The 25,390-nt window shown below is 35.4% G+C and overlaps 1 protein-coding gene across 2 annotated transcripts in view; it reads right to left on the bottom strand.

The window, feature by feature from the left end:
• Window positions 1-25,390, bottom strand: part of ERC2 (ELKS/RAB6-interacting/CAST family member 2) — a 535,854-nt gene that overhangs the window by 345,646 nt on the left and 164,818 nt on the right. For both annotated transcript variants that reach the window (XM_064453879.1, XM_064453878.1), the window contains exon 7: window positions 3,499-3,666. In XM_064453879.1, the coding sequence (XP_064309949.1) occupies window positions 3,499-3,666 (168 nt within the window). The remainder of the gene's footprint in view (window positions 1-3,498; window positions 3,667-25,390) is intronic.

Raw genomic sequence — 25,390 nt, 5'->3', positions numbered from 1 at the left:
TAGGCTGAGTGAAGCGCTTCAGGCTGAGTGGAAAGAGATGTAGCCATCTATGTTGCATCAACAAATGACAGCACTTAAATAACTGGTTATTCACAAGTCCTCATATCAAAAGTAAATAAAATGCACAGATATGAAGTTTGGCCCTGCACAGAAAAAAAGAAAATGGAGACAAGCATTATATTGTTACAGTCACAAGAATCTAATGTCTAGAAGGAACTTAGGAAGAAGAGCTAGAAGCAATTCCTGCACTTTCAGAGGGTTTTCATGAGAGTAAGAAACCAAGGCAATATCCTGAAAGAAGGTATGTAAAGGCAGAACAATCCACTAGAGGGCTCAGTAACTGTTTCACCTCCTAAGTGTCATCTGAAACAGTCCATGTTGTTTTCCACCCACCTATATGTACACGATGAGGACAAATTGATTTCTAAATGCTCAAAACGCAAATATCTGTCTGCCATCACTTTAAGCGAAAACAATAGTGGAAGAAGTGACCAAAAGGTCAGGAGGAGGAGATGAGCAAAAACTGGAAGAATGTAAGAGACACATGCAATCCAGCAAGGAGTAAAGGATAAAAGCATAATTAGATTCAAGTAAAGGATAAAATCACTGAAACCAATACATATTAAATGCTTTTCCATCAAAATTTATTCTTATATAGGGTTGCTATTGAAAAGCTATGTTGTCAAAGCTGAAAAGAAAAGAGGTACATCGAACAATCTTTTTCTTAAAGCACAGCATCCACTACTAGACTATCTGAAAACCCCTGAAAAGTGACCGTTCAATATTTGTTTTCAATTCTTTAAAAAAACTTCCAATATTACAATAAGAATACTATAGCCCTAGGAATTACTACTATACATAGTCCAACATATTTCTGAAATAACACATGACAATGAATAATCTGCCTACGGTCAAAAAGGAGCTGAGCTCCCTTTGCCTTTGACAGAACATGAAGACTCTATGAGGTATGAGTGCCCTGGGGCACACAACTTCATGTAGTGAGGATAAAATTATCTAGAACAGAAAGGCAATAATGCCAGGAAAGCTTCTTGAAAAAAAAGTAGACAGACATGGAACATCCTCCCTTCTACATGCAAGTACCATGGTCCAGAGACAAGACTGCATCTGCTGCCAAGGGTTCTGGGATGCTCAAGGAGGTTAATCATGAGAAGTCACGACCTAATAAGTACTGCCAAAATGAAGTTGAATGCTTGGGTTAAATAGACACGTAGATTATTACTTTTTCCCAGATTCATTTAAAAGCCTGGATTTCCGTTGGTGACATACAGAATTTTCTACTTCAGAACTGTACACCAAACAAATGAAAAGTAAACAGTGAAAGCATCCTTTTTAGTATCGTACTCTAGGTTTATTTAAATAACAAGAGTGAGTACAGCAGGAAGATATTTCAATCAAATTTTTCTCCAGACAAATTATCTGAGAGTGAATTTATATCCAGACATATTGGAAGTAAGGCACAAGTAAAATAATGATCCAAAGCTGAAAATGTGACCTAAGGGTCATTTTAAAAAGGTATATTCCATATATGATATTCTTTTCCTATAAACAAAATAATGGTGTAATGATGATCTGATATTAGCATTTTTGGCCACGCTAACAGCTACATATTAAGACATCGTGGTTATTAAAAATGCTTCAGAGAAGCAAACCTATGCATAACTTTCACATGATGTAAATGAACTATTTTTCTCTTTTTTTTTTTTAATCATCATAATCCATTCTTCTCCAAGTAAACCCAGTATTTAGCCCATAGCAGAAAACCTGAACTTCAGAAGTCCCCTGATGTTGCATATTTACCAGAATAAAGACCTCAGAAAAAAAAAAAATCAGGTGCTAGTTCCAGTTTTAAAGAATCAATTTAGTACTAACTGTGGTTTTGCACCTAGTAGTTAGGATTTATTTATCACATTGTATACTAGAGCTTAAAAGTCTATAACATACATTTACTCTATGATTTAGTGAAGGGAGACAGTACAGTTTGAGAGTGATTATCTTCATTAAGAAGCAGGTGCAAAAGAGGCAAGACCATCTGCAAGCCCTAATAAAATAGTAATGAGGTATCAAAAGCAGAAAACGTGTTGTGTATTTCTGAGCATATAGCCATGACAGCTCTGTATGAAGATATCTTCATCGCACAATTTTGATCACCAAAGCTACATTCCTCCTACTAATCCACTTCCTCAAGTTCTAAATAAAAACCAACTGTAAACTGTTGGCTTGTTTGGGGCCTTCTAGAATGCAAGCAGTAAGAAAAGATACATTCTTTTCAAAATTCTCAAGTGATGTCCAAAACTAGTTAGCATTCAGCACAGGATAAAAGGCTTGAAGTTTGCTCTCTTTACATCAGCAGCATTGCTAACAAGGCAAATATTCAGAAAGAAGACTAAAGTGGATGACCTATAGTCATCCTGGAATATACCTATTTTCCAGTTTTGACAGGTGTTATTTCCTGGGCCTGAAAAAGCAGACTTAGTTTCTGGAAAATAAGGACTTGGCTTTTTAAAGATTGTATTTAACGAATTGCAGACAGAAGCACAGCTAGACCACATGAACCCTATATGAATTCTGCAGGAAAACCTCAGTAACATGAACTACCTACATAATAATAGAGAGTAAGGAGTAGACATTCTTTGAGTGGCTGTAAACGGAGGGGAGAAGTAATAGTAAAATGTGCTTAATGCCAGGAACTTTTTCTCCATTTATCTGTATGCTCACCAGTACATCTCTGTATGTGATAGAGTGTGATGCACACGACACACACACAGAACTTACCTGCTAGCAGAAATGTTTTTGTGAGTGTGAGAAACAGCATATAGTAAACAAACACTCTGCTACCGTATGCAGAACCCTTGCAGAGCTGCCTTTCCAGGAAATTCCCTCCCTACCCCCCAAGTGGAAACTATAATGATTAAATCCAACTTCCCAAAGAGAGTAAATGCTGTTAGCTAAATTCATGGAAAATTAGAAATAAGACTAATAAGGCTGCTAAGAGACAGCATCCCTTCTTAATGTCTTTAGCTTACAGGACAAGCAGCTAATTGACTTAATTTAGGTTCCTTCCCCACTCCCCTTCTTGCCCCACCCCCTAACCCCCCACCCCCCCAAAAAAAAAGTCTTTAGAGAAAAAAAAGCAGCATCCTAAACCTGTAGCAGTCCCACACATTTTATTTACATTTCCTCATGCTGAGGAATAAGAAGTTTTGTCAGAGTTTTAGGACTTTCATTTAATTCCAATAATTTTGTGGAAACAGCAACACCTAATATTTTTGTGATATAATAAAATTAAGATATAGTACTATAGAAATGATCCCATGGAAAACAGTAACACATGCTATATTAGGGAACTACTTGACTATTACAGACTTAGTCCTTGCATTTTTTTAATGTATTAAAAGTAATATGCTATAAGAACTATATTTATTTCCTTTAAATGTGCCTCAAGAGTTTTACAAGATATCCTTTCATCAGTGATCTTACCTTTTTTTGAAGAACATTAATTTTTCTTTCTTTTACTTCTAACATATCTTTCATATCTCGAATCTCTCCAGCCAGGGTTCCCTTCTCTTCTGTGAGGTCCTGAAGTTGTTTTGTTTTTTTATTGAGAAAGGTTTCTTTTTCTTCCAATCGTAACCGCAAGGCATCAACCTACATTAAGTAAACCAAACATATTTAGGTTTTAGTAAAGATTATTAGCATATTGTATTCATTTTTTCTAATTCCCTGCTTTTTGTCACTGAAGAAATTTTTTTTTTCTTTTCTATGTAGATTTTCCAACTTTATCTCAGACTACACGATTCTTTTACTAAATAAAAAAATAAAAAATAATAAAATGTAATTAAAAAATGAAAGCACTTTTAGTGCCAAAGCATTAATAGAAAAAGTAGAACAGTCAAAACATGAAATAGCATTAAAACAGTCCTAACCTGACATATGCATAAAGGACCCAAAAAAAAATCTTAAATTATTAAATATGTAGCTCATTGAAAATAGTGTTCTGTATCATGTATCTAATTTGTCCAGTAAAGCCATGAAGTGGGCAATCAGATCCTATAGCCATTACACAGGGTTGGGCACAGATCAGTAATCTAGAAACAGAATTATTTAACAAAGAGATGGCGAATAGGGTAATTATAAGGGTTTTCACTTTCTCCAATGTGTATCATGTAAGATTTTTTCCCTTTTGAAACTCAAAAAAAAATAAAGCATTCTAACAGGCCAAAAGGTGTACATAGCCTTGATTTTCTCATTTCTTGCTGTATAAATGCTCAAGCATGCGATTTCATTGTTCTCTTAACGCAACTCAAACTGTTCTCAAATTATGGTCAGGCAAATACATGATGGTGGTCTGGAAAAAATCTGTAGATCACTTGATACCGGTTACTATTTGTGTACAGTTTTTTTCTATAAGCAGCTTTGCAATTAACAGCTTGGGTACTCAAAAACATTTGGAAATAAGGAGGAAAAATAGCTGACTCTTCTCTGTTACAACACGGGAGGGGGAAGCAGCAGTCACCTTCAAGGACAGCAGTATAGATATTATCATCAAAAAAGAGAAAAACATGTGGTGAAGCAAGGAACAAAGTGGCAAGAAAAAGGAAAATCTAAACGACAGGGTACCTGTTCAAGGAAACGGAGAAGGAGGAAATTGGCTGTTTGGGGAGTATAATCACGAAACAGGAAAGTATGTACAATGTAAAAAGGCAGACATGGCCACAGGAGTAAGCATAAACACATGGATCCAGGTGGAAACACACAAAAAATGTTGAAATAGGGGAAGAAACAAAAAACTAGACAGGAAAACAACTTTTTGTTAAGTAGATTTAACAATCCTACTTCACAGATTCAAACTCCTAGTACCTTTTTAGTAATATTTTTCTTCATAAGCACTGCCTAGAGGAGTTACCACAAGGTAAGGTATGACTCCAAATAGAAAAGGTGTTACTGTAGAGATGTAAAATGAAGTTTTGCAAGTTTTAATGGTGCAGCTTTTTATATAGTAGAGAAGAACGAGACAATTAAGAATCAATACTGTAATAATTCAAGAATATAAAGATACTGACTGTAGAATGTAGGGAGTTCAAACTCTGAGACGTGTAACCTTTGCTGACCTTGGTATTTAGCAAAATGAAAAATTATACATTTCACTGAAATGGAAAGAACAAGTAACATTATTCCTACAAGAATGTTTAAAAAAAGTGTAAGGAAGGGTGGGCTAACTTGAACAGACAAATGAAGAATTGTAATGGGATAAAAACCAGAAATTAAACTGAATTGGAGTGTATCTCTCTAGTTTAAACTACTTATCAATTTCTTTGTCTAACCTAAAATACACTGGGGGGTGCTGAGTGGTGGAACTTAATTCTCTAATGCCAAAGAAGGAATTATCCATTGCATAAATTCTACTCTTAATACCTTTGTAATAAAAGGTATTTTTGTAATAAAAAAGTACCAATCTCAATTCATTAAAGCGATGGAATATGTTTGTGTTAAAGCATCAGTACTGCAAGAGTTGCACCTTAACATGCATTGGTCCCTTCAGTGAGCACTTCTACTAAATCATACCTGTTTCCACATTCTGATTCAGAAATGCAGTTACAAGTGAATCACTGAGTGGCTCACAGACAACACAGCAGAGAATACTGGGTAAGGATATTTTTGAAAAAAAAAAAAAAATTTCATCATATATCAAGTTTTAAAGACCAAAAGAGACACTTTTTTTTTTTTTTAAAATGTGAGCCTCAAGGTATTGAAGGCTAATTTGTGAATAAAATAATACAAGAAAATATAGTATAGCCATGAAATTTTGTCAGCACTTTTAAGCGTCATAAGAGATCAACAAAACCAACCCACTGTTAGTGCTAAGCATTATAGATTCAATTCTGCATTCCTTGTGTGGTGTCAAACTGCCAAAATCAAGCCCGGGGTATGCAAATCAAGGAGTTCATTCTTAGTGAAATATTTCAGTTTTCCAGAAGGTTGGTTAACACATTGAAACTTAGAGTCCAAGAGAAAAAGATGCTATGTAGCACAGAAAGCACACAGAGGTGGTAGCATGGACATGGAGAACCTTTGTGAGGTTTGCAAGCCATTATAATAACATTATAATTTCATGCAAAGTAGAGAACTAAGATAAAGAGGGTGCAATTATTTGTTATTACAAAGACAGCTTTACTTGAAGAGAGGCCATTTTTCCCATACTGTTTTCTTCTGGAGCTCTGAAACAATGAGGTGTTCACATTAAGTGGACCCACACAGGCTTGTTTTGGCTGCAAGGTATGCCATTGAAGAAAAGATTTGGACTGAAGATATATGATGTGGCAATCTAGAATAATTCTCCACCTACAAGAGAGCTGCAGGAAGTCAGGCAAGTGAGAAATTTTAGATTTACTAATCCAAATTTCAAACATACAAATGTCCGAAAATAAAGAACAAGGGTTTAATGTTTACATTACCTAGAAATTCCTGATGTGTATTCATAATAAAAAGCTAGATGGAAGTAACTGAAAGGGCATAAATGTTAGTTTAGCATTTTTAAGTCCTACAGTTGGAATAGTCAGAAAGGGTCGTGTGTATTAAGCACTTTTTTCCTAGTTAATCAGAATATTAGTAAAGTACAAAACAATCAGCAAATCTAATTTATTTTTATTTATATTCTGAGTTTTGTAATGCTAAATTTATTCAAAGCAAAAGTCCTTGCAATGCCATTTTAAAACTTGGTTTGGGACCAATTTAGATGATCTATTGGATCTTGAAATGCATGTTCTTCCTGCTCTTAAAATGGTTCATTGCTTTTCTATACACTGGAAAAAGATTTATATTCTACTGGATTTATTTTATTTTTAAGACTTTTTTTACAATATTACCATAATAGGAGCTTGCAGTCTGTAAACAGTGTGCAGTATGAGATTCAAAGATGACTTTTTAAGTTAGAAAACAAGAAATAGTAGTAGGCACAAACTTCCAGACCTCTTTTAATAAACATAAAAGACCTCATCTGAAACTCATTACCACATCTTCTTTATACTTAATCACTTATTTGCTTCATGTCTGAAAGCAATCCCTTAAGTCAAATCACAAAAAGCTCTGTCAGGCCTTTAAGTTGCAGCTTAGAAGCTCGTCATAACATTGCAGCAGGAGCTCCAAAAGGGGTTCTCTTCAGTCAGGCACTGCAAGTCTAATTTTCCAACTGCCACTAGGCAGAAGCTTAATGCTTGAAGTCAAAGGGAGTTGAAGGTGATTAGACCCCACTGATAAACAAAGCATTGGTACATTTCCCTAGCGACTGGGATAACACAGTAGCTTACACCTGTGTTGGTACAGTTGTGTTCTGCTTGGCTGAACCAGGCAGTTTCTGAGTCAATAATCTTTTCTCCTCTACCCATCCAGTCCCCACCGCAAGGGCAGAGCAGACAATTCTCACTCTTCTTCACAAATCTCTTCCTACACATCCTGTCATCATGGTTCACTAGATTAAACTCAGGAATGGGGATTTTAAGCATTAAAACTTGGAAGCACAAGACGGAGGGTTGAGTGGATGAGGAGGTGGTGCTGAAGTCCAAACCTGAGAGTGACAACCTGAGTGGGAGAAGGGAGCAGAGCCCTGTCCACTCCAGTTTCTCAGATCCCAATCCTGCCCTTACACAGCTGTTAATTAAAGAGCACCACATGACTGAACCTTTCTGCATTTCCTTTCACCACTAGCCAGCTCGTAACACAAATGCATTACTTCTATTCCCTAAACAAAGACTCAGATTCAACCTGGAGGGACAAGACAAGGGGCATGGTGGTCTTCTTTCACACTGAAAAGAAACACACATGGAACTCTGCAGCAGAGCTGCAACCTCTCTTTCCTTTCACTGGTTAGTGTTCCAGCCATCCACGCAAAAACCTTTAAGTTAGCACAAGGGTTATGACCTCAGAGTTGTCTGGACTGACTCTAAATGCAGAAACTGATTGTTTTCTCCTTAATGTCATAAACAGATTAATCCACACACCTTCATGTAAATAGTTGATGACACAGATCAATTCTTTCAGCTCCATAGTAACTTTTTAACACTTATTAATGAATACTCATGTTCGAGGTGAATTGCGTTCTTTCATAAGAAGCTGCACATGGACTTAAAATCTGAATATATTCAGATGTAAGTGGTGTAACTTCTGCCTAGAACCCCAGTTCCCACAAGAGGCTACTCATAATATAAGACTATATAAGTTTTCATTTAAGAATTAATTTCTAACCTTGGTAGCTTCAAATAAAAGCTTTAAAGCATGACTGAAGTGCAGCTTCAATTGCACTGAAGAAAACCGTTCTAAAAGATTTGAAACAGCCAAAGAATCTCAATCGCAGCAACCCCCCTTAACACAAGGACAGTGCAAGGGTTGGGAAGGAAAGAATACAGCACATCCAACCGTAACCTTAGGTGGCAGACACTCCATTCCAGTCCCAGTGTCTCCTACCCCCACTCCCTGCTCTCTGGCAGGTGAGTGGTTCTGGCTTCTCTAGGGCCAAAGAGGCTACCTTCATTGCTAACACAGGGAGATAAAAGACAGGCTTACACCACACATTCTGTGTCAGGGACTCTGACACTTCCATAACAGTCCATGATGTAACCTCCAAGCCACAGCAAAAACAGGGTCACACTTAGGAGGTTAAAGTGTCTTATTTCCCAGCCCTTTCCCAATGAACCATAGGTCAGCAAATGTTCTACTGTTCTAGGTAGAATCTGAGTTCCGCAGAATTACAAGGAAATTCCTTCTTAAAAGAATTTCACCTCCCTGGTGAAACAGAAATCTTTCTCAAATATGATGAGAAGCTAGTGACATGAGTTACTGACATAGCGTTTCCCATGTTTCAATCTGGATTATGGAGACTCAAACTAATCTTTTGCAAACCATACAAAACCTTTTCCTATTCTTTTTATAAAACAGTAGCTTGATGCTCCCTCTTTTTCCCCCCTTTGTGCAGAAATATTTTAGCCATTACATATTATAATTAAAGCCAAATCCTTGTGAGAGCTCAGACTAAAATCTTTAAGACCAGAAAAGGATAATACTATAACACATCATGGGTTTTGATCTGTGTCATACTTTCCTCCTTGCAAGTAGAGGAAACAGAATTACCTCTAATCTTCCTCCCCAGAAGTTATTTTTTGTGTAGCTCAAGTCAGATTGTGTCCTGACATCAATGTTGGAAAGAAAACAGGAAGAAAAAAAGGAGAAAAAAAAAAATCTGCCAAATATATCTCTATTTTCTTACGTAGCCTCAACCAGTGGTCAGATATCTTGAGACCGACACAGCAGAGCACTTTAATTAAAAAATCCACCTACACAATGAAGCCCAGGTATTTTGATAGAATAGGTATATCATCCCCAAACTAACATACACAGCAAGGAGCCATTCTGAAATCAGTGCTCTACATGAGGTTTCAGAGAGGCAGAACTCTGAGCCAGTGCCAGTCTGAGAGAATGAATAGGCAACTCATACTGTGTGTGGTCTTAGGTGTACAGATTTATTTTCTATTCACAGGAATGCAGGAATCAGTTATGTCAGTCATTTTCTCCTTCCCCAAATTCTTCTTTCTGCCTCCAGTAATCATGAACTGAGACTTTTACATTTCTCATAACGCAAAATAAAACTACCTCAGCCTGAACTGCATGTGACCTTTTACTATATGGTATCTGTTTGGTGCTAAACGTGTATGAAATCATAAGTCAAATATGAACCTCCAGGTGGTATAAAACCAAAAAGCTGTTAAATCCGTTCCTCATCTTGTGGAAGACAAGAAGCATTTATAGTCAGGATGAATTTGCCAATATTAGAAATTATCTCTTCCCCGAAAATGGTCCTGCGAAATCACACCTCCCAAAAATAATGAAACAATGAATTAGTCTAAGTGGGGCATGCCAGTACGCTATGAGAAATGTCTGTCATTTTGTTACTCCTCCTTTTAAATCTATGGCATTTTAAATATAATTTGAAAGGAAATTAAATATAGGTCATTCTACAGCATCAGATATATATTTTTGTATTTGAAAGGATAAGGATTTCTGGTACACAAAAACCCTCTCTTTGGCTTTTCACTCAACACTATGTAATTTTAAGAGTCCTTGACTTATTTTTCCAAAGCTCTGGCAGTACATTTACTAGTAAAACCTGGCAATCTGAACAACACCATAATTTTCCAGAAAAATAAAGCAAAACCAGATCTGATAGCTAACACATAAAGCATTTCAAAGACCTCTGTCCAAGTAAATTGTTTTTTAATTTTGTCTAACTTCTTTTTCCTCAGCCACTACTTATTTCAACTATTTAATACAATAAACTCTTGCTCTGGAAATATACAACACAATGCAAAACCTTCAGAATTAAATTATACATTAGAAAGAAAAGAAAAATTAATGTAAGTGGCAAAAATTGCCAAATTCAAAGTCAAACTTTATTAATCTTCATGTCATCACCTGCCACTCATGACCAGCTCTAGTAGTGACGTCTATTTCTTGAAGTTCCTTACTGTTAACTGTTTAACTTATATGCCATATTATATATATCATTTATGAAAGTTTTTTTAGTATTATGGAGCTCCATGAGGAAGTAAAACATGAAGAAGCACTACTGTGTTTCACTGTTAAGAATTATTTATTTTACCATCATAAATAAATACATTTAAAGCAAAGGTTTGGCTGTATTTTGTTTAACTAATTCTGAATTCACTAGTCAAGAACTAAGTGTACCGTAGTACCGCACCTGGGGTAATAGAGAAGGCAAACTGTAACCCATTGTCAATCTCCCTCCTAACCCCACCTCTGTTCCAGCACACACTGCAGGCAGTATTTGCCACTGTGTCCAAAAGCCAGTCTTTTCCTATTTTGTACTATCATTCTCTCCATTCTTGATGACCAGTACAGGCTCCACAGGGCTGTTGACACTTTTCTGCGCTACTATTTGCTCTCTCAGTGTATTACGCAGCCATCTTTTGAGGAACCACTTCAGTTAATCAAAAAATACACTTTTACTAAAGATCTTGCTGCCTGTATTTATACATCCATATGTATCTGGGGAAATATAATATACTAAGTTTTGATTACAAAAACCAGTTTAAACCATGAAAAAAAAAAGAGCTGTCACTTCAGTTTTCTATAGAGAAGAACTGATTTGTGAGTACAGAGAGCATATCCTCACATGGGCCTTTTTGCAAATATAAGAACTGATTTACAAGTATAGAAAGGATATCATGTGTCTTTAAAATGTCCCCACTGTACTCGCAACTTCAGAGCTAGTAAAAAAAAAAACCCTATTCTAAAACACAATAACAAAATGAAAACTATCCCCTCATCATATTTGTTCCTCATTTTTCAGTCTATTGTGATAAACATAATATTTTTTCAAAGCAATGGCTGTGCCTGGTAATCCGTAGTATAATACATTCACTTCTTTCAAAAACATCTGATCTATGTAAAATTCAAGACAGCAAAGGCAGAACGTGGCCACATTTTGAAGCTTCAGACACTTTAATTTTGTACAATTACTATGCTTTACATTCTTGTTCCAAATTGAAACTTTAGTGAGTTAGCTAGCTTTTTCCTTTTCTGGAGGAAAATTCCACTTTCAAGCATTATTTCAACAACATTCCCACCCCTATTACTCTCAGTATTATGGTTGCTCTAGTTTACATTTTAATTCAGGAATTTATGTTCTTACAGAGCTGATAGTTAACAGGCTTTATACTCTTTAAAGGATAACCTATTTTACTGTCTTCTTTCTACTACTTCAGTATTTAAGAACTGACAAAAGGAGAGGGGTTTAAAGCAGCTGAGTACATTGTAGTCAAGGGGAACAGACAGTGAGCAATATTACAGTGTATAAGCACAGGGCAGTGTTGGCTGTTCACATCAGGAAAACAAACTTGTACCATCTCATACCATTTCCCTCATAGAATCACTGTCATAGGCTCTTTCAATCCTTCTGCACAAGGATGGGAGAACCACCTGATGGTATAACGCATCAAATGCACTTACTCTCCTTTACTTCTTGAAAGAGTGCACTTACAGGTTTCATGAAGTTCCCTCCCCGACATCTTAGCCAGCCACCATCTCTGCTAAGAAATCCTGATTTTTCTTTCATTCTTTTTTTCCACTAGTCCAGATTATGCTGCTCTAGACAAAAGAAAATTGGTAACACTCACTGGTCAAACTAAAATAGAAAATGTTTTAGCTGAACCAGAAATTGTAGCCAAGATATAAATGGTCCCCTCAGGCAGTTTGAAACTCATCCTTGTGGAACATTATATGCCATGAGGAATTCTGATCACATGTAGCTTACCAATGCAGCCAAGTGCCAAACAGCTGTTTTATTCAAATTTATATCTTTGCCTACTCCTACCACTAAAATTAGGTAGTTTAAAGCAACTAGTCCAAAGTTCAGAATTTAATATTCAATTCACTTCCAGCAAATTTTGGAAAACACATGGGAATTGTAATTCATGTGCTAATACTTGGAGTTTTTGTTAATAAAACTTCCAACACTAACCTTACCTCATTGAACTTACCTCACTGATTTTTATGCTCACTATAAAACTATAGCTTGTCATAATATTTTTGAATTACTGCAAAAGGAAGTCAGTCATTCCAGAGTCAATGTTATTTAGCAACATAATGATAGTTATAAATTCAAAATACTTAAAACCAATTTACAAAACTATCAATCTTGGAAGCTTTTAACTTTCAAAATTTCTGTCTCCAATAACATTCAAATTTTATTATACTGCAGCAGATTAATAGAAAGTGAATTAAAAGGCCACAATGTTCTTTTTTAAAGTCATGCCAATGCATTTAACTGCTTCTTGAAAAAAATGTGTAGAATTCCATAACAGTATAAGAATCATTGATAAATATCTGTTAGCTTTATACACAATAAAAATAGAATATTTATATGAACGGTTTTTCTCGGTTAAAGAGAAAAAGAGTAGGGGTCAGTTATTACCAATAGTTGACATAGCAATGAAAGTGTGATTTTCAAAAAGCACATTTAGTTAGTGACCTACTCAGAACATTGAAACAAACATGGTGCCTGTAGGTAAATCTCTCTCCAGCTGAGCTAGAGCACCTTGTGTTATGCTTGCAGGGGCGAGGTGTACCCCTGACCTCTCAATTTCACATGTTTTGAGTAAGACACATATCTCAGAGGATAGTCTTACGATTCACCCTGTTCTGGGACTGGAACACCTGTTTATGTCACCCACTTGTTTATCAGACATTCCTACATCGGTAGGTCCAGCTGGAATCAGCTTGGCTACAAGTTTATCTTCCAGGATCTGTGGCCAGCTCATAAACAGAGTCACATAAAACAGCTTGGGCAATATTTTTCATTTATTCATAAGAACACAGTGAACAAAGAAGAAGGTTAAAACAATAAGCTAAACATGTATTGTTTACTCTAAATATAACAATATTTTCTTCAAGAAATATGCCGTCTTGGCTTTTGTATCTCTCCTGCCAACATTCTTCCAGAGACCAAGTTACAGCCTTTTCTCTGCAAACTGTTGCATTTTTCTCGAGAGTGAATATGCTTCTAACTACTTGTAATCTCTATGATTAAAAATTCACCTCTAAAATTTTCCAAATATGAAAGCTGAGAGTGAAGTACTCTCTCTCCCAACAAGCCAGGCTCCATAATCTGCTAGAGAACAGTAAATGTCAGCTGCTTTGATAATGACCTTAAGTCCCAGCAAGTGTCACAGGTCTGCTTAGTTCCATCACCTGTCCTCAATCCAAACCTTTGGTTCTCTAGGCCCTTCTAGAACTCAGAACTTTCTCATTAGCTCTGGCTTTCGAGGCATGTAAGCCAAGGCAACCTGCTTGCATATATGAGCAAGAAGATATTTGCCTGGTAACAGAACAGAGTGCAGTGTTCTACATTAGATGGACAAAAAGGTGATGTGGAATATTTGGCATTCCAGTAGTAATGTTCTGAAGAGAAACGTTGCATAAGTTAGGACATCTATTTTGGCTATTTTTGAGACTTGCCCATAAAGGAAGTTCCTCCCGGGGCAGGGGTGGGGGTGTTAACAAACAACAATGTTGAGGTTTCTAGTGGAAATCTTTTTATGAGACTAAGATGCAATATTTATCAGACATGCTTTCTCTTTCACTGGCTACATCAGTTCACTGTTACATCCTCTTTCCATCTCTCTCCCCAGTCCTCTGGGATTACCAGTCTAAGGACTAGCAAAATGCAAGGGTAGATTCAAAAATAATATCTCTAATGTAAGAATTAGATAGGTGGTACAACCAAACTGAAGGTACTGGGTGTGAACCACATGGCATAAAGCATCTGTGTAGAGAAACCCTACCTAAAGTCTGTGAAACAAACCCTAGCTGGCTCAATTCTATCATAAGTATAAAATCTGAAAAAATATATGTGTTAGCAAACAAGTTGCAAATTAACTTCAAAAATGAAATTAAAAGTAACATCCTGTTTTACATTCTTTGTTCTAGCTAAGGACACAAATCTCATGGAATTCAGAAGTCAGGTCTGCTAAAACAAGAAATACAGGGAAACTAAGAGACTAGATGATTAAAGTACATCTTCCTAGAAATAAATCAGGAAGTTACATGAGAACAGATTACCTTGGAAGCGACCTCTATTTCCATACTCAGAGTTGAACATACCTTCTAAAATGTTTGATGCAAGTAATAATTAGTAATATTAAAAGCTTTTTTTTTTTTAATATTGACTGAGAGTTCCATAAATGACCATAAAAGGGCTACTCTGGCATGTAGTAAGGTACATTCTTGGTAAAAGTTTATCTCTGTATCTACTAAAACTTAATGAGGTTCAAAAAATTATAGAGGTCTCCCAGCAAGAACATTCTAAGCTACTCGGGATATAATAAATAGCAATAAATAGTTCTTTAAACAGCAAAGTTTGCATACTGTTCTCGCAGACAGTTTTAATGAGAATTCTATTTCAAGCAAGGTCTCTATGCACTGTATCTACAGCAAAGTCTTTTGCTTCCTTCAAGTGGTAGGTTGATTTAGGGGACAACTTCCTTACTTAGAAGGTGACAGAGCAGTGGAACGGGCTGCCCAGGGAGGTTGTGGAGTCTCTTTCCCTGGAAATATCCAAAACCTGCCTTGACACAGTCCTGTGCCCCCTGCTCTAGGTGTACCTGCTCAAGCAGGGGGGTTGGGTGAGATAATCTCCAGAGGTCCCTTCCAACCCCTACCATTCTGTGATTCTGTGGAGCAGAAACTCCATCTGTCACGATCATCTGAAGTCTTTGACCTATACTTGAAGAATTATAGGTAAAAATGTGGATGGGCATACTATTCTGTGATCCATTCTGTGAAAATATCTTTCCAGAGGAATGAAAATGCTTAATACATGCAACTTACATAAAATCTACTTCTTTAACTGAAGGAAGACCAAATGTTGAGATTCTGCTCTGGGAGTAAGTAGAACTTGATATATGATATATGATATATGATATATGAAAGATCACATAGCAAAAAATTTCAGACTCAAAGGTTAGCAGTGAAAACTTTTTGATAACAGGTGAAAGAGGTTTAAAAAGCTAACTGTATAAAAAAACATATTTATAGCTACAACTCACAAGGTTTTAAGAACTCTTGAATTACACAATTAAAAGCAGTCTGTCAGCATTGCCTCAATGTCATACCTAGACAAATCACTGCTTGTCATGTGAATGGTAGTGTTGACTAGTCTACAACAAAGATAAGCCAGAAAAAGAACAGGATATCACTTAATAGCTCACTTAAAGAAAACAGCTCTGTGCTGAGAATAACAAAAGGAATAATGAAAGAACTGACATTCTTGTATGACCTGACATTTTCAGAGGAAAAAGCTAGGACTATAATACCAAACGATTGCTTAAAAGTAAGGACTCCAATAAAAATTCCAAGATATATGTAGCTGACCTGTGTATCACACAATTACTTGATTTTTGCAACCAATCAACTTGAAAAAAATCAGAAAAGTGACCCTAATATAGCTCAGCTGTAGCTGTGCCTTTGAGTGGATCAACAACTGTTTGACACAGGAACTTGCTAGCTGGTCTAGTCTTGTAAGAGTAGATATATATGCAGTTCTCTCAATGTTTCCCATCAGTGCATTACCCAGAAACAAGTTAAGCAAGTACCTACTAATACCTACATTGTATTTGTTATCTAATGCATGGAGCCTTCCAGAGTGCCAAGAATTGTAATATCTTTTCTGGAAGCTTCTATCTATATTATTGATATTAGGGGATGATACCTGAATAGCCATACATATGTTTTGTCAGTTAGTTTTGGGACCAGAGAATAGTTTGCAAACATTCCATTGACTATGGCCAAAGTCCTTACTAGTACATAGGACAAGTAACTTTACCTAGGCTAGTTTGTAAGTGGCTTGAGAACAAGACTAAAAAGCATGCTGTGAGTCTTGTGATAACTACTTATTTTCTTAAAATTTCAGATCTGAAATAAGTATTGAAACTTACAAGAAAAAAAAATTCTGGTCTTTATGATAGCGTAGAAAAAACAAGATCTAAAAAATGCAAAACAGAAAGAAAAATATAGAAAAATACAATTTAGATCACATTTAAAATGATGTGATTTTCAGACTCAACAGATGAGTCAAGATTTAAAATGTGAGGGCTCAGTGTTTTCAGATTTATGGAAACTAATAGCTTTTCAGTGATATCCTGAGCCCTTTAAAAAATTGCTCTGTGAAATGCTGTATCAATATATATTAATTTAATTCTGGAAATCATTATTCAAAAATACCTTACAGATAGTAGTTGTCCCATCAGCTGAAACTGATGAGGCTTGGTAATACTGCTAAACTATTTTGTTAATAACAAGCATCTCAACCAAAAAGCAGATTGTACTCCTACTGAGACAGCAGTGCAGCCATTTTGCCTATCTTAGACATTGCAAATATATTTACTTTTTATGCTAGAAACAGACTCCCAAACTACTTTCCAGAGATTGTGCTGGTTTGTGATAAGAATTCCAGACAAGGCAAGACTACTTAGACCATGAGAGGCTGCTTGAGACTCAGTGTGTCAAGAAAAGACTAAATAGCCACTTTTAGATTCCAGCAACTCCTTTTTTTATGTCATCTTTGCAGTAACATTCATTAGGCATTTTAGGTAGAACTGGAGAAGGCATTTTACTCCAAAAAATTCAGTCATCACAGAAATGGTAGATCTTCATCTCATATTTTAAGTATTTGAACTGTCTAAGGTAAGTAATGAGACTAAACTATACTGCAAAGAAATGCATGAGATTGGAAGTAGGGATATAAAAGCAACAATTTTATTCTTTGTAAAAATACAGTGCTTATAATAGAGGTTACATGGTAGATTAAAAATAAAAAGTTATGCAGGAATGAAATCAGACATAAGTTTCAGTTGCAAGCTTCCTAACATAATAACCGAGATTAGCTTGCCAAATATTTTTACTGAATCCAGCCTGCCAGATCATCTAGCAGCAAGTCAGAGACATGTCAAGATCTGATCTTGTATTTATTTATTATTCAGCTGGAAACTATAGGTTTACTAGTTTACCACAATTATATCCCATCTGGGAGACACTCAGTTTCTCAGGACAGAATAGCATCTGCATGAGAAAGATAAAGCAAAACTGGTGTGTGCTGCTTTCGTAACAGTCTTGACACTAAACAAGCTTCGTAAAGTTAGATATGAAAACAAACTGTGTCACATAAGTGGCCTTACACTGTTAAATATGTAAGGGATACTTTCAGAAGAAGAATCAGCAGTGAAATAACTCAAAAACTATGTTCAGAGAAAGAGCTCTACAACCTACAAGAACCAACAGTGACAGCCAAGACACTGGGAGGAAAGGAGGGAAAGAAAGGAGGGAAACTCCTCAACTGAACACCAATTCAATGAGAATATAAACCAACTCTGATTCTTCACAGTACAAGGAAGTCTATAACCCACAGATCTCTCAACTGTAATTTCCAGGATGCCATGATATTCTTTCCTTCTCCAAAATGTGCAAGACAATACTAGATATCATGTACACCTTATTACGTTCCTAAAAGAGAACCTTCATGAACTACATATCAATACTTTATCCTGCACTGCAGTAGAACCTGCATGGAAAAATCATTAAACCACAATGGAATAGCTTGAAATAAATCTTTCTTTATTCACCCTTTTCCAGCTCTCTTCAAGGAATCTCTAATCTATAAAGCTCATAATCAGAAAAAAATGTGGCTAATATAGATCTAGTGCAATCAGAGTATCACAGAGCAACAAATCCCAGACTTGTAAAACAGGATCATCTAAATCCTGCAGAGGCATCCCAAATTTTTTTATATACTTGATTCAATGTACTATTTGCTATAAGGGAAAAGACGTTGGTAAAACATAACTACTATTATATATCATAATGAAGACACAGAGACAATGAATGGGGCTGTGGGGGAACTATTTAGACATGAGAAAACAATTGTGCACAAGGCAAAAAATTTGTTCCTGACACCTCATTCCTCTAGGCAGTCCTGAAAAACAGCTTCAAATGAAATGCCTAGGAATAAAATTCATAACTCTGTTGGGTATTAAAATGGCCGTTAAAAATGGTTCACAGACCAAAGATACAAAATAACATCTACAAACTTCTCAGCTAGTTCTGTGTGATTAAAATGGTGGTCTCTAAAAAAGCCCAAGTAAAAGGCTTTTCATTTTACTGTACTCAGATGAAATTTAATTGTGATGAAATAAAATGCTAATTCATTGACTTTCCATCTACTACCACGGTTTTTGTTGTTGTTGTTGTTGTTTTAATCTTGTTAGCACAAGTCTTATCATTAATTTCAGTAATGTTTGTCAAATGTATAATCTGTATGCTGGGTATATTTCAACAGAATTTATAGTAGAGAAAGGTGTCACAGCATTCAACATAACTAATCAGAAGGTCAAAAATATAACTTCAAATAAATACAGTAATCTGAAAATATGATGAATACATGCTTTTTAGATAGTTTAAGTATAATTCCTCTGCTCATACTTCCTCCCAAAAGCATGGCAACAATCTCCTACCTACAGGAAAGTACCAGACACAAAAATAATGTTACAGGAGAACTGCTGTCAGAACTAAAGCAGAAACTCTAACTATATTCGATAAATGATCCAAGTGTGTTAAACTGTGGTCATTACACGTCAGATAGTAAACACCATTGAATTAATTTGGAGATATAACTATACATATAAACTCTGTGTGGTTTATTTCTCTTTTTCTTTTTCAGTAGCAAAATTTTGTCACCAGCAGGAAGGGAAAATTAAGGGGGAGAAAAAATGTAGTCAATACAATAAAGTATATTATTATGTCAGGGTCTAAATGCCATTTTCTACCATTTTCTGTAGAAGGAATTAGTGTCTTCAGACAATACCTCAAGTAGGCAATCATCAGCAAGATGGTTCTTCTCTGTCCAGCTCAGTTTTCCTGTCCATAATGTAAACATAGTAATTTCTATACCTCTCAGACAAACTATAAAGTTCTAACACTTTGTCAGAACTTTTGAAAAGAGCCTTGCACAAAAACCCAGAGGTGTGTCATGATACAAAGGCAAAAAAAGAAAAAGTAGATGGGGTAATGGAGTGTTGAATCAGGACAGCAGGCAGGCAGTTTCAGCCATTTCTGGAAAGATCATGGTTCCTTTGGGAGCAGGATCTCTTCCAAAAATTCCCAAGGAAAGGTCCAGAGTCCCACAGTGACAGTTGTCCCATTGAAGCTTGTAAAGTGTTTTCAAGATGTCTGACAGAGACATTAAAGAACTGCTATTATACCTTACAATAGTAGGTTGGAAGAAAAAATGCAATATGATGCACAGCATCTTAAGAGCAGATATCCTCCAGACCAATTTCTGCTAGTATTATTATTATAAACATTATGTAAAAATCTAATCATTACCCCTAGAAAGTGAAATGTACCCCTACTCAGGTAGCCTGTGAAAAGTTTCCCATATTTTAAAGTTTGAAGCAAAACTTCAGCTGAGCCAAAAAAAATGCACAAATGGGCATTTCAAATAATTCTTTTATCAGAGCCTTTCAAAATGAAAACTTTTCTTGACTTGGTTTGCTCTAAAAAGTGAATTCGGGGAAAGATTACCAAAAATGGTCATAAAATTTTTGTTCAGTGTAAAGATAGAAAGATTCCATTTTGTAAAGGGGAAGGAGAAAGAAACATTCTACAGATTTTTTTTCCATACAACAAACCCTAATTTTTGGAACACCAAACTGTGACATGTAAATAATACTACATGATCGAAGAACATGTAACATATAAGCTACAAGATTCTGAACACAAACTGACAGATCTACCTTGTAAAAAATAAATTTTTTTTAAAGTATTTTAGAGTCTGGTCAGATTACCACAAGTAAACAGTCTGAAGTTGTTTAAAACCTCATTCATTCCTAACTTGGAAATTATTATTCCTTAGCAAATATATCATAACTGAAAGAAAGAGGAGTGTCACCAGTTCACCACAGTGATAAGCAAAATGAGTTGGCTGAAGTGACCCCTATAAATGAAATCATGATACAACGATACATTTGAGCCAAGCCTTTTTAGCACCGTAAGGAAGTTTTTCCATTTTCCTGATCAACCCTCTAACCTTCCTTTGGACCTCTCCTGTACTGAATTAATCCTTCTTGAATCTGGGTGACCAGAACCATAAACTGCATTTCAGATGAGATCTCACAGAGTACAATAAAATATTCCCCATCTGTAGCCGAAATCTGTCTCCTGATACATTCTAGGATCAGGTTTTCCACAGCCACATTTTATTGGTGACTAACAGCAATCTTCTACCACACTATTACTACCTTTACCTCAATCTTTACATTATAGAAGTCCTAATTTTCAGTCCTCTGGGGCATAACCCTGGATTTCATACTACCACGTCTCAGCTATTTTTTCTCACTCCAGAATTCAAGATCACCCAAATCTCCTCAGCATTACTAGTGGCTCCAATCTGTGCATCTCCATGAAATCTTACAAGTGTGCTTCCAAACTTTGGCAAGCTATGCAATGAAAATATTAGATAAGCCTCATCACAACATCAGGTTTTGAGATGCTTCAACAATGATTTCCCCCAGCTTGGTCTTCCCTCTTCCATACTATCTAAACTGTTTCTCTATTAGCCAATATTTCACCAATTCTACCATTCTTGAACTGACCTCCACCTTCTCCGACTTTAATCACTTGAACATGATATGGCATGAAAAGCCTTACTAAGATGCAGCCAGATTAGACACCAAGGATTTTCTCTGTTTACAAGATTAGTGCTCTTATCAAAGAGAGATACTGCCTTAGTCTAATTTAACAGCTTTCATTACCAAAATGGATGCACAGTGGCTCTCTAGAAATAGCTAAATGAAAAGGTTTATTTCATACCAAAGAAATAATCTTTTATAGCAAATTCATATACTCAGAATAACGTATGTTTTTACTTTAGATAGATACAAATTGATTTTTACTATTTGTTTCAGAAAAATCTATTTTAAGTCCTATGCTAGAAATGAAGTTGCAAAATTTGAGTAACTATTTTGTTCCATAAAAAATGTCACCAGTATTCCCACTTTTTTGAATAGGATATGTTTAGAAGACTTCTGTTGAAAGTTTCTCTACTTGAAAATATGTCTCTGAAATAGTTCCAGGATTGAATCTTCTAGGATTTTAACCCTTTCAGCTGAGGTCATCCTTAAATATGACAATATAAATGACTGTGAAATGGATTTTCCTAATATGTCATAAAAAGCATGCAAGAAACATTGATTTTTAAAAAAAAATGTTTACTGTTTAATCATTCTTAACATTCTTTTTAGTGTATATATATTTAGTGCATATATATTTAGTATATAACCTTTTTGGTCTATATTTTTGAGTGAATATATATAGAAGTATGCACATATTCTTGTATAAACAAATATTACTGTGAAAAAAATCACAGTATAAATAATTTAATACAGAAGTAGAGGTTACATGAAAGCAGATTTACTAGTCATGGAAATGAATCCTGAGTATTAAAATTCGTTCCCCAATCTCCGACAGTTGACATTAACATGGAGCCTTACAAATCTGCCTTTTAAGAAAATTAATTAATAAATTAATTAATTAGATAAATAAATAAATAAATAGATTAACAAACAAACAAGAATCATTCCTCATCTGTTTTTCTTTTCCTGGAAAGCGTTCTGAAAGTAATCTTTTTTTCCAGACATAGATTATTCTGCACATGGGTAAAATTCTGTTCCTTTTTCCAACCTCCTCAAATGATTGGGAAAATAAAGACACATTTCAAGAAACAGGGCAATGCCAGCACACAAAAGGAATCTTAATGTAAAGTTTAGCATAGATTAACCACATAGGATCCCGCACTATGCAAATTTAATTATATTTATCAGCATATATTAGTATCACAATACCATCTCTAGGAGAATTAAAAAAAAACAAACCAAAAACAAAAAACAAACACCAAACCCCTCAAAACCCCCCACCTTTTCAATCCAGAAAGTTAGAAAGGACATGTTAAAGAACTGCTAATTTTTCTCTCTGCAGCTGTCAAGCTGTCTTAAACATTACCTAGTGGTTTTCCCTATATAATCCTATGTAGTGATGTGCATTTCACAGTTCAACTAAATGGCAAAGTGCATAAGCACTTTGGAGCTTAAAATGATGCTTCAGAGAATTTTATTTCCAAGTACTCCTTTAGTAAGGAAGTTTAAAGAAAAAAATTGAAGAGCTAGTAGTTAGAGAATAAAACCAACCACAAACAATTTAATTTAATTAATGTATTAAATACAGAGCTACCTTAAGACTATATTACAAAAGTATATTTGTCGATACCTAAGTGTATTAGGCTCTTTGATTTCCATCTCACTTTACCAAAAACAGGGAACTTTGTAGGCCTATCATTCCTGAAAATTAAATTTAGGACATGAAAGTAGCCTTTGTTCTTCCTGCATATATTATACGCCCAGTAATACCTCTGCAGTCTGCCTGTAAACTTGTGCAGATGCAATTAAGTGCCTCTGTAACTGAAACTTTCTAAACCCTTCTATTATTTATGCAGGAAGAAATATAACCCTCTGCCCTCATTCATCTCTGTACTGGACTGCAAGACCTAATACAAGAATAAAGAAAATTAAAACTTTATTTGCTGAACAATGTATAAAGATGTGATTTAACATTAACAAAGAATGAACCTGAGGAGCACAAGATGCCTTTTCACAGTAATAAAACAAAATAGTCCCCATACTTTCTCATGATTTCTTTATATATATGTACAAGCTTTTATATTTTATATACATGTATATATAAATATTTGAGGTTTTGCCTTTAACAGGCATTCAGCCACTGAAATTGTACCATTAGGTATGACCTTAATCGGCTATTTTTCCATTTTGAACACCTTAATTTGAAGAATCTGTCTAAAGACTTAAAAAGGCATCATTATCCTAGAAACATGTAAGGCTAAAAGAATCTAAGGAATAATAAAAGATTTTGACCTCAATGTAGGCATCCTGTATCAAAAACACTTTAGAAGTGTACAAAAGATTGACTTCAGGTAATCTCGTTCTTTAATAAAATCTATCTTTCGGCATAACAGTAAGGGTGGTCCTACAGCAAAATTGCTGGTTATAATCTATGACAGTAAAGAATGCAAGTTATATATACATTTTTTTTTTCTGTGAATTAGATAACAGTAAGCATCCAAGGAATAAAAAGAAGCACTTAATTCATCTCAAGGTCACACGCTATGTAAATCAATAAGCCACTGAAACAAAGACAGGATCCTCCGTTTGCAAAAAGTACAATCTGAGTTTGTAAGCAGCACAAAAAGGAAATTCAGATGGCAAAGGGACATCAGATATCAAAACTCAGACATTAAATCAGATATCACAACACAGATATTAAATAACAGTAGCAGCCTTTCCTTGGTCAAGTTTTCAACATGGGTTGCAATCCTCAACACTGGCCTAAAATTTTCTCCTCTTATTTAGAAACAAATTTATTTTTATGTAACTTCAGGATTTCTCTTTCAACCACGTCACTGGTTCAGAGAGCAAGTGAGACAATTGTACATCACACAAGAAGTTCTAGTCTTTCTGTTTTAGCTTTTAACAGAAGATGCCTGATTATGCCACTACAACAAATATATTTGAACTGTTCAACTTACTAACACAGTTAAAAGGAAAAAAAAATCCTAAATATGTAATTCATAAAGCAGCATATTTTCCTTAATTAATTTTCTCAAAGTTTACAATATCTGTACTAATTCTCTGTAACTAGATATGTTCTGGATCCATTCTCAGAGACTCTGTGTAGAATAAACATTTGAAACATCTTAAAGACTAACTAAAACCATCTTTCTACTACACTGCAAGGCAAATGATTTTTGGATGTTTTGCATTTTTATGCTAAATAGTGCAGCTGCAATTGATAAAAAGCAATCAAGCTAATTTAAGTCAATCATATCCAGGAGGTTCTCATCACTTGTATAAAAATGCTCTCAAAGTCACTTTAAGGTTTTACCACAGCAAGTAGCTGTCTCTCCTCCCTTTCCCCCAAATTTTGGTACCTTAAAGTTCCATCTGCATCTTATGCAACAAAGAAAAGGAAATATAATTCTTGTGGAATAAGAATCTTCATAGCTTTACACTATAAATCAAACTAGTATGTCTCCTTTGAATAAAAACTTAGGTCAATAGTACCACTTGAGCACAAATACAATTTGTCATAATCAGCAACGCTGTACCTTTAGCGTACGTGAAGGCATCAGGTGAAAGGCAAAGTAAACCTCTAGCACTCAAAATGCACAACTGTTACCTTACCCTCTAATGCATAATCTGGATTACATTACTGAGATCATATGTTTTGAATTTATGATTCTGATTTATCAATATGGCACATCACAGCTGCCATCCTGAGTTCCCTCTCAGCTGCTGCATTTGACATTTTAAATTATGATTGTTTATATTTTAAAATTTTGCATTAACTATTGCCACTACATTTTAGACCTATAAAACTATTATAGCCATGCAAGAGCTCTTCCCTAGATGGGGAATATCCAACATAAGGGAACTGAATTCTGTTATGATTCTTACCCACGTGGCCAATCCCCATGTGCGTGTGACTGCTGACACTTTTCAGTCAGCAACAAAATAACGAAATAAATAAAGAGAGGCCCTGAACATCAAAGTATGCCATGCCTTTGTTCCTGCTCTCTATCAGGTAGTTGAGGGGTTCGGTACAGTAACTGGAGACAGAAGCTCAGAACCACATAACCATGCCCTGGATTTCTTTCTCCTTCATGAAGAGATGAAGCCATGTGCTA

This window comes from Phalacrocorax carbo, chromosome 6, assembly GCF_963921805.1.
Source record: "Phalacrocorax carbo chromosome 6, bPhaCar2.1, whole genome shotgun sequence".
Lineage (NCBI taxonomy): Eukaryota > Metazoa > Chordata > Aves > Suliformes > Phalacrocoracidae > Phalacrocorax > Phalacrocorax carbo.
This window is presented reverse-complemented; position numbering and strand designations above follow the sequence as displayed.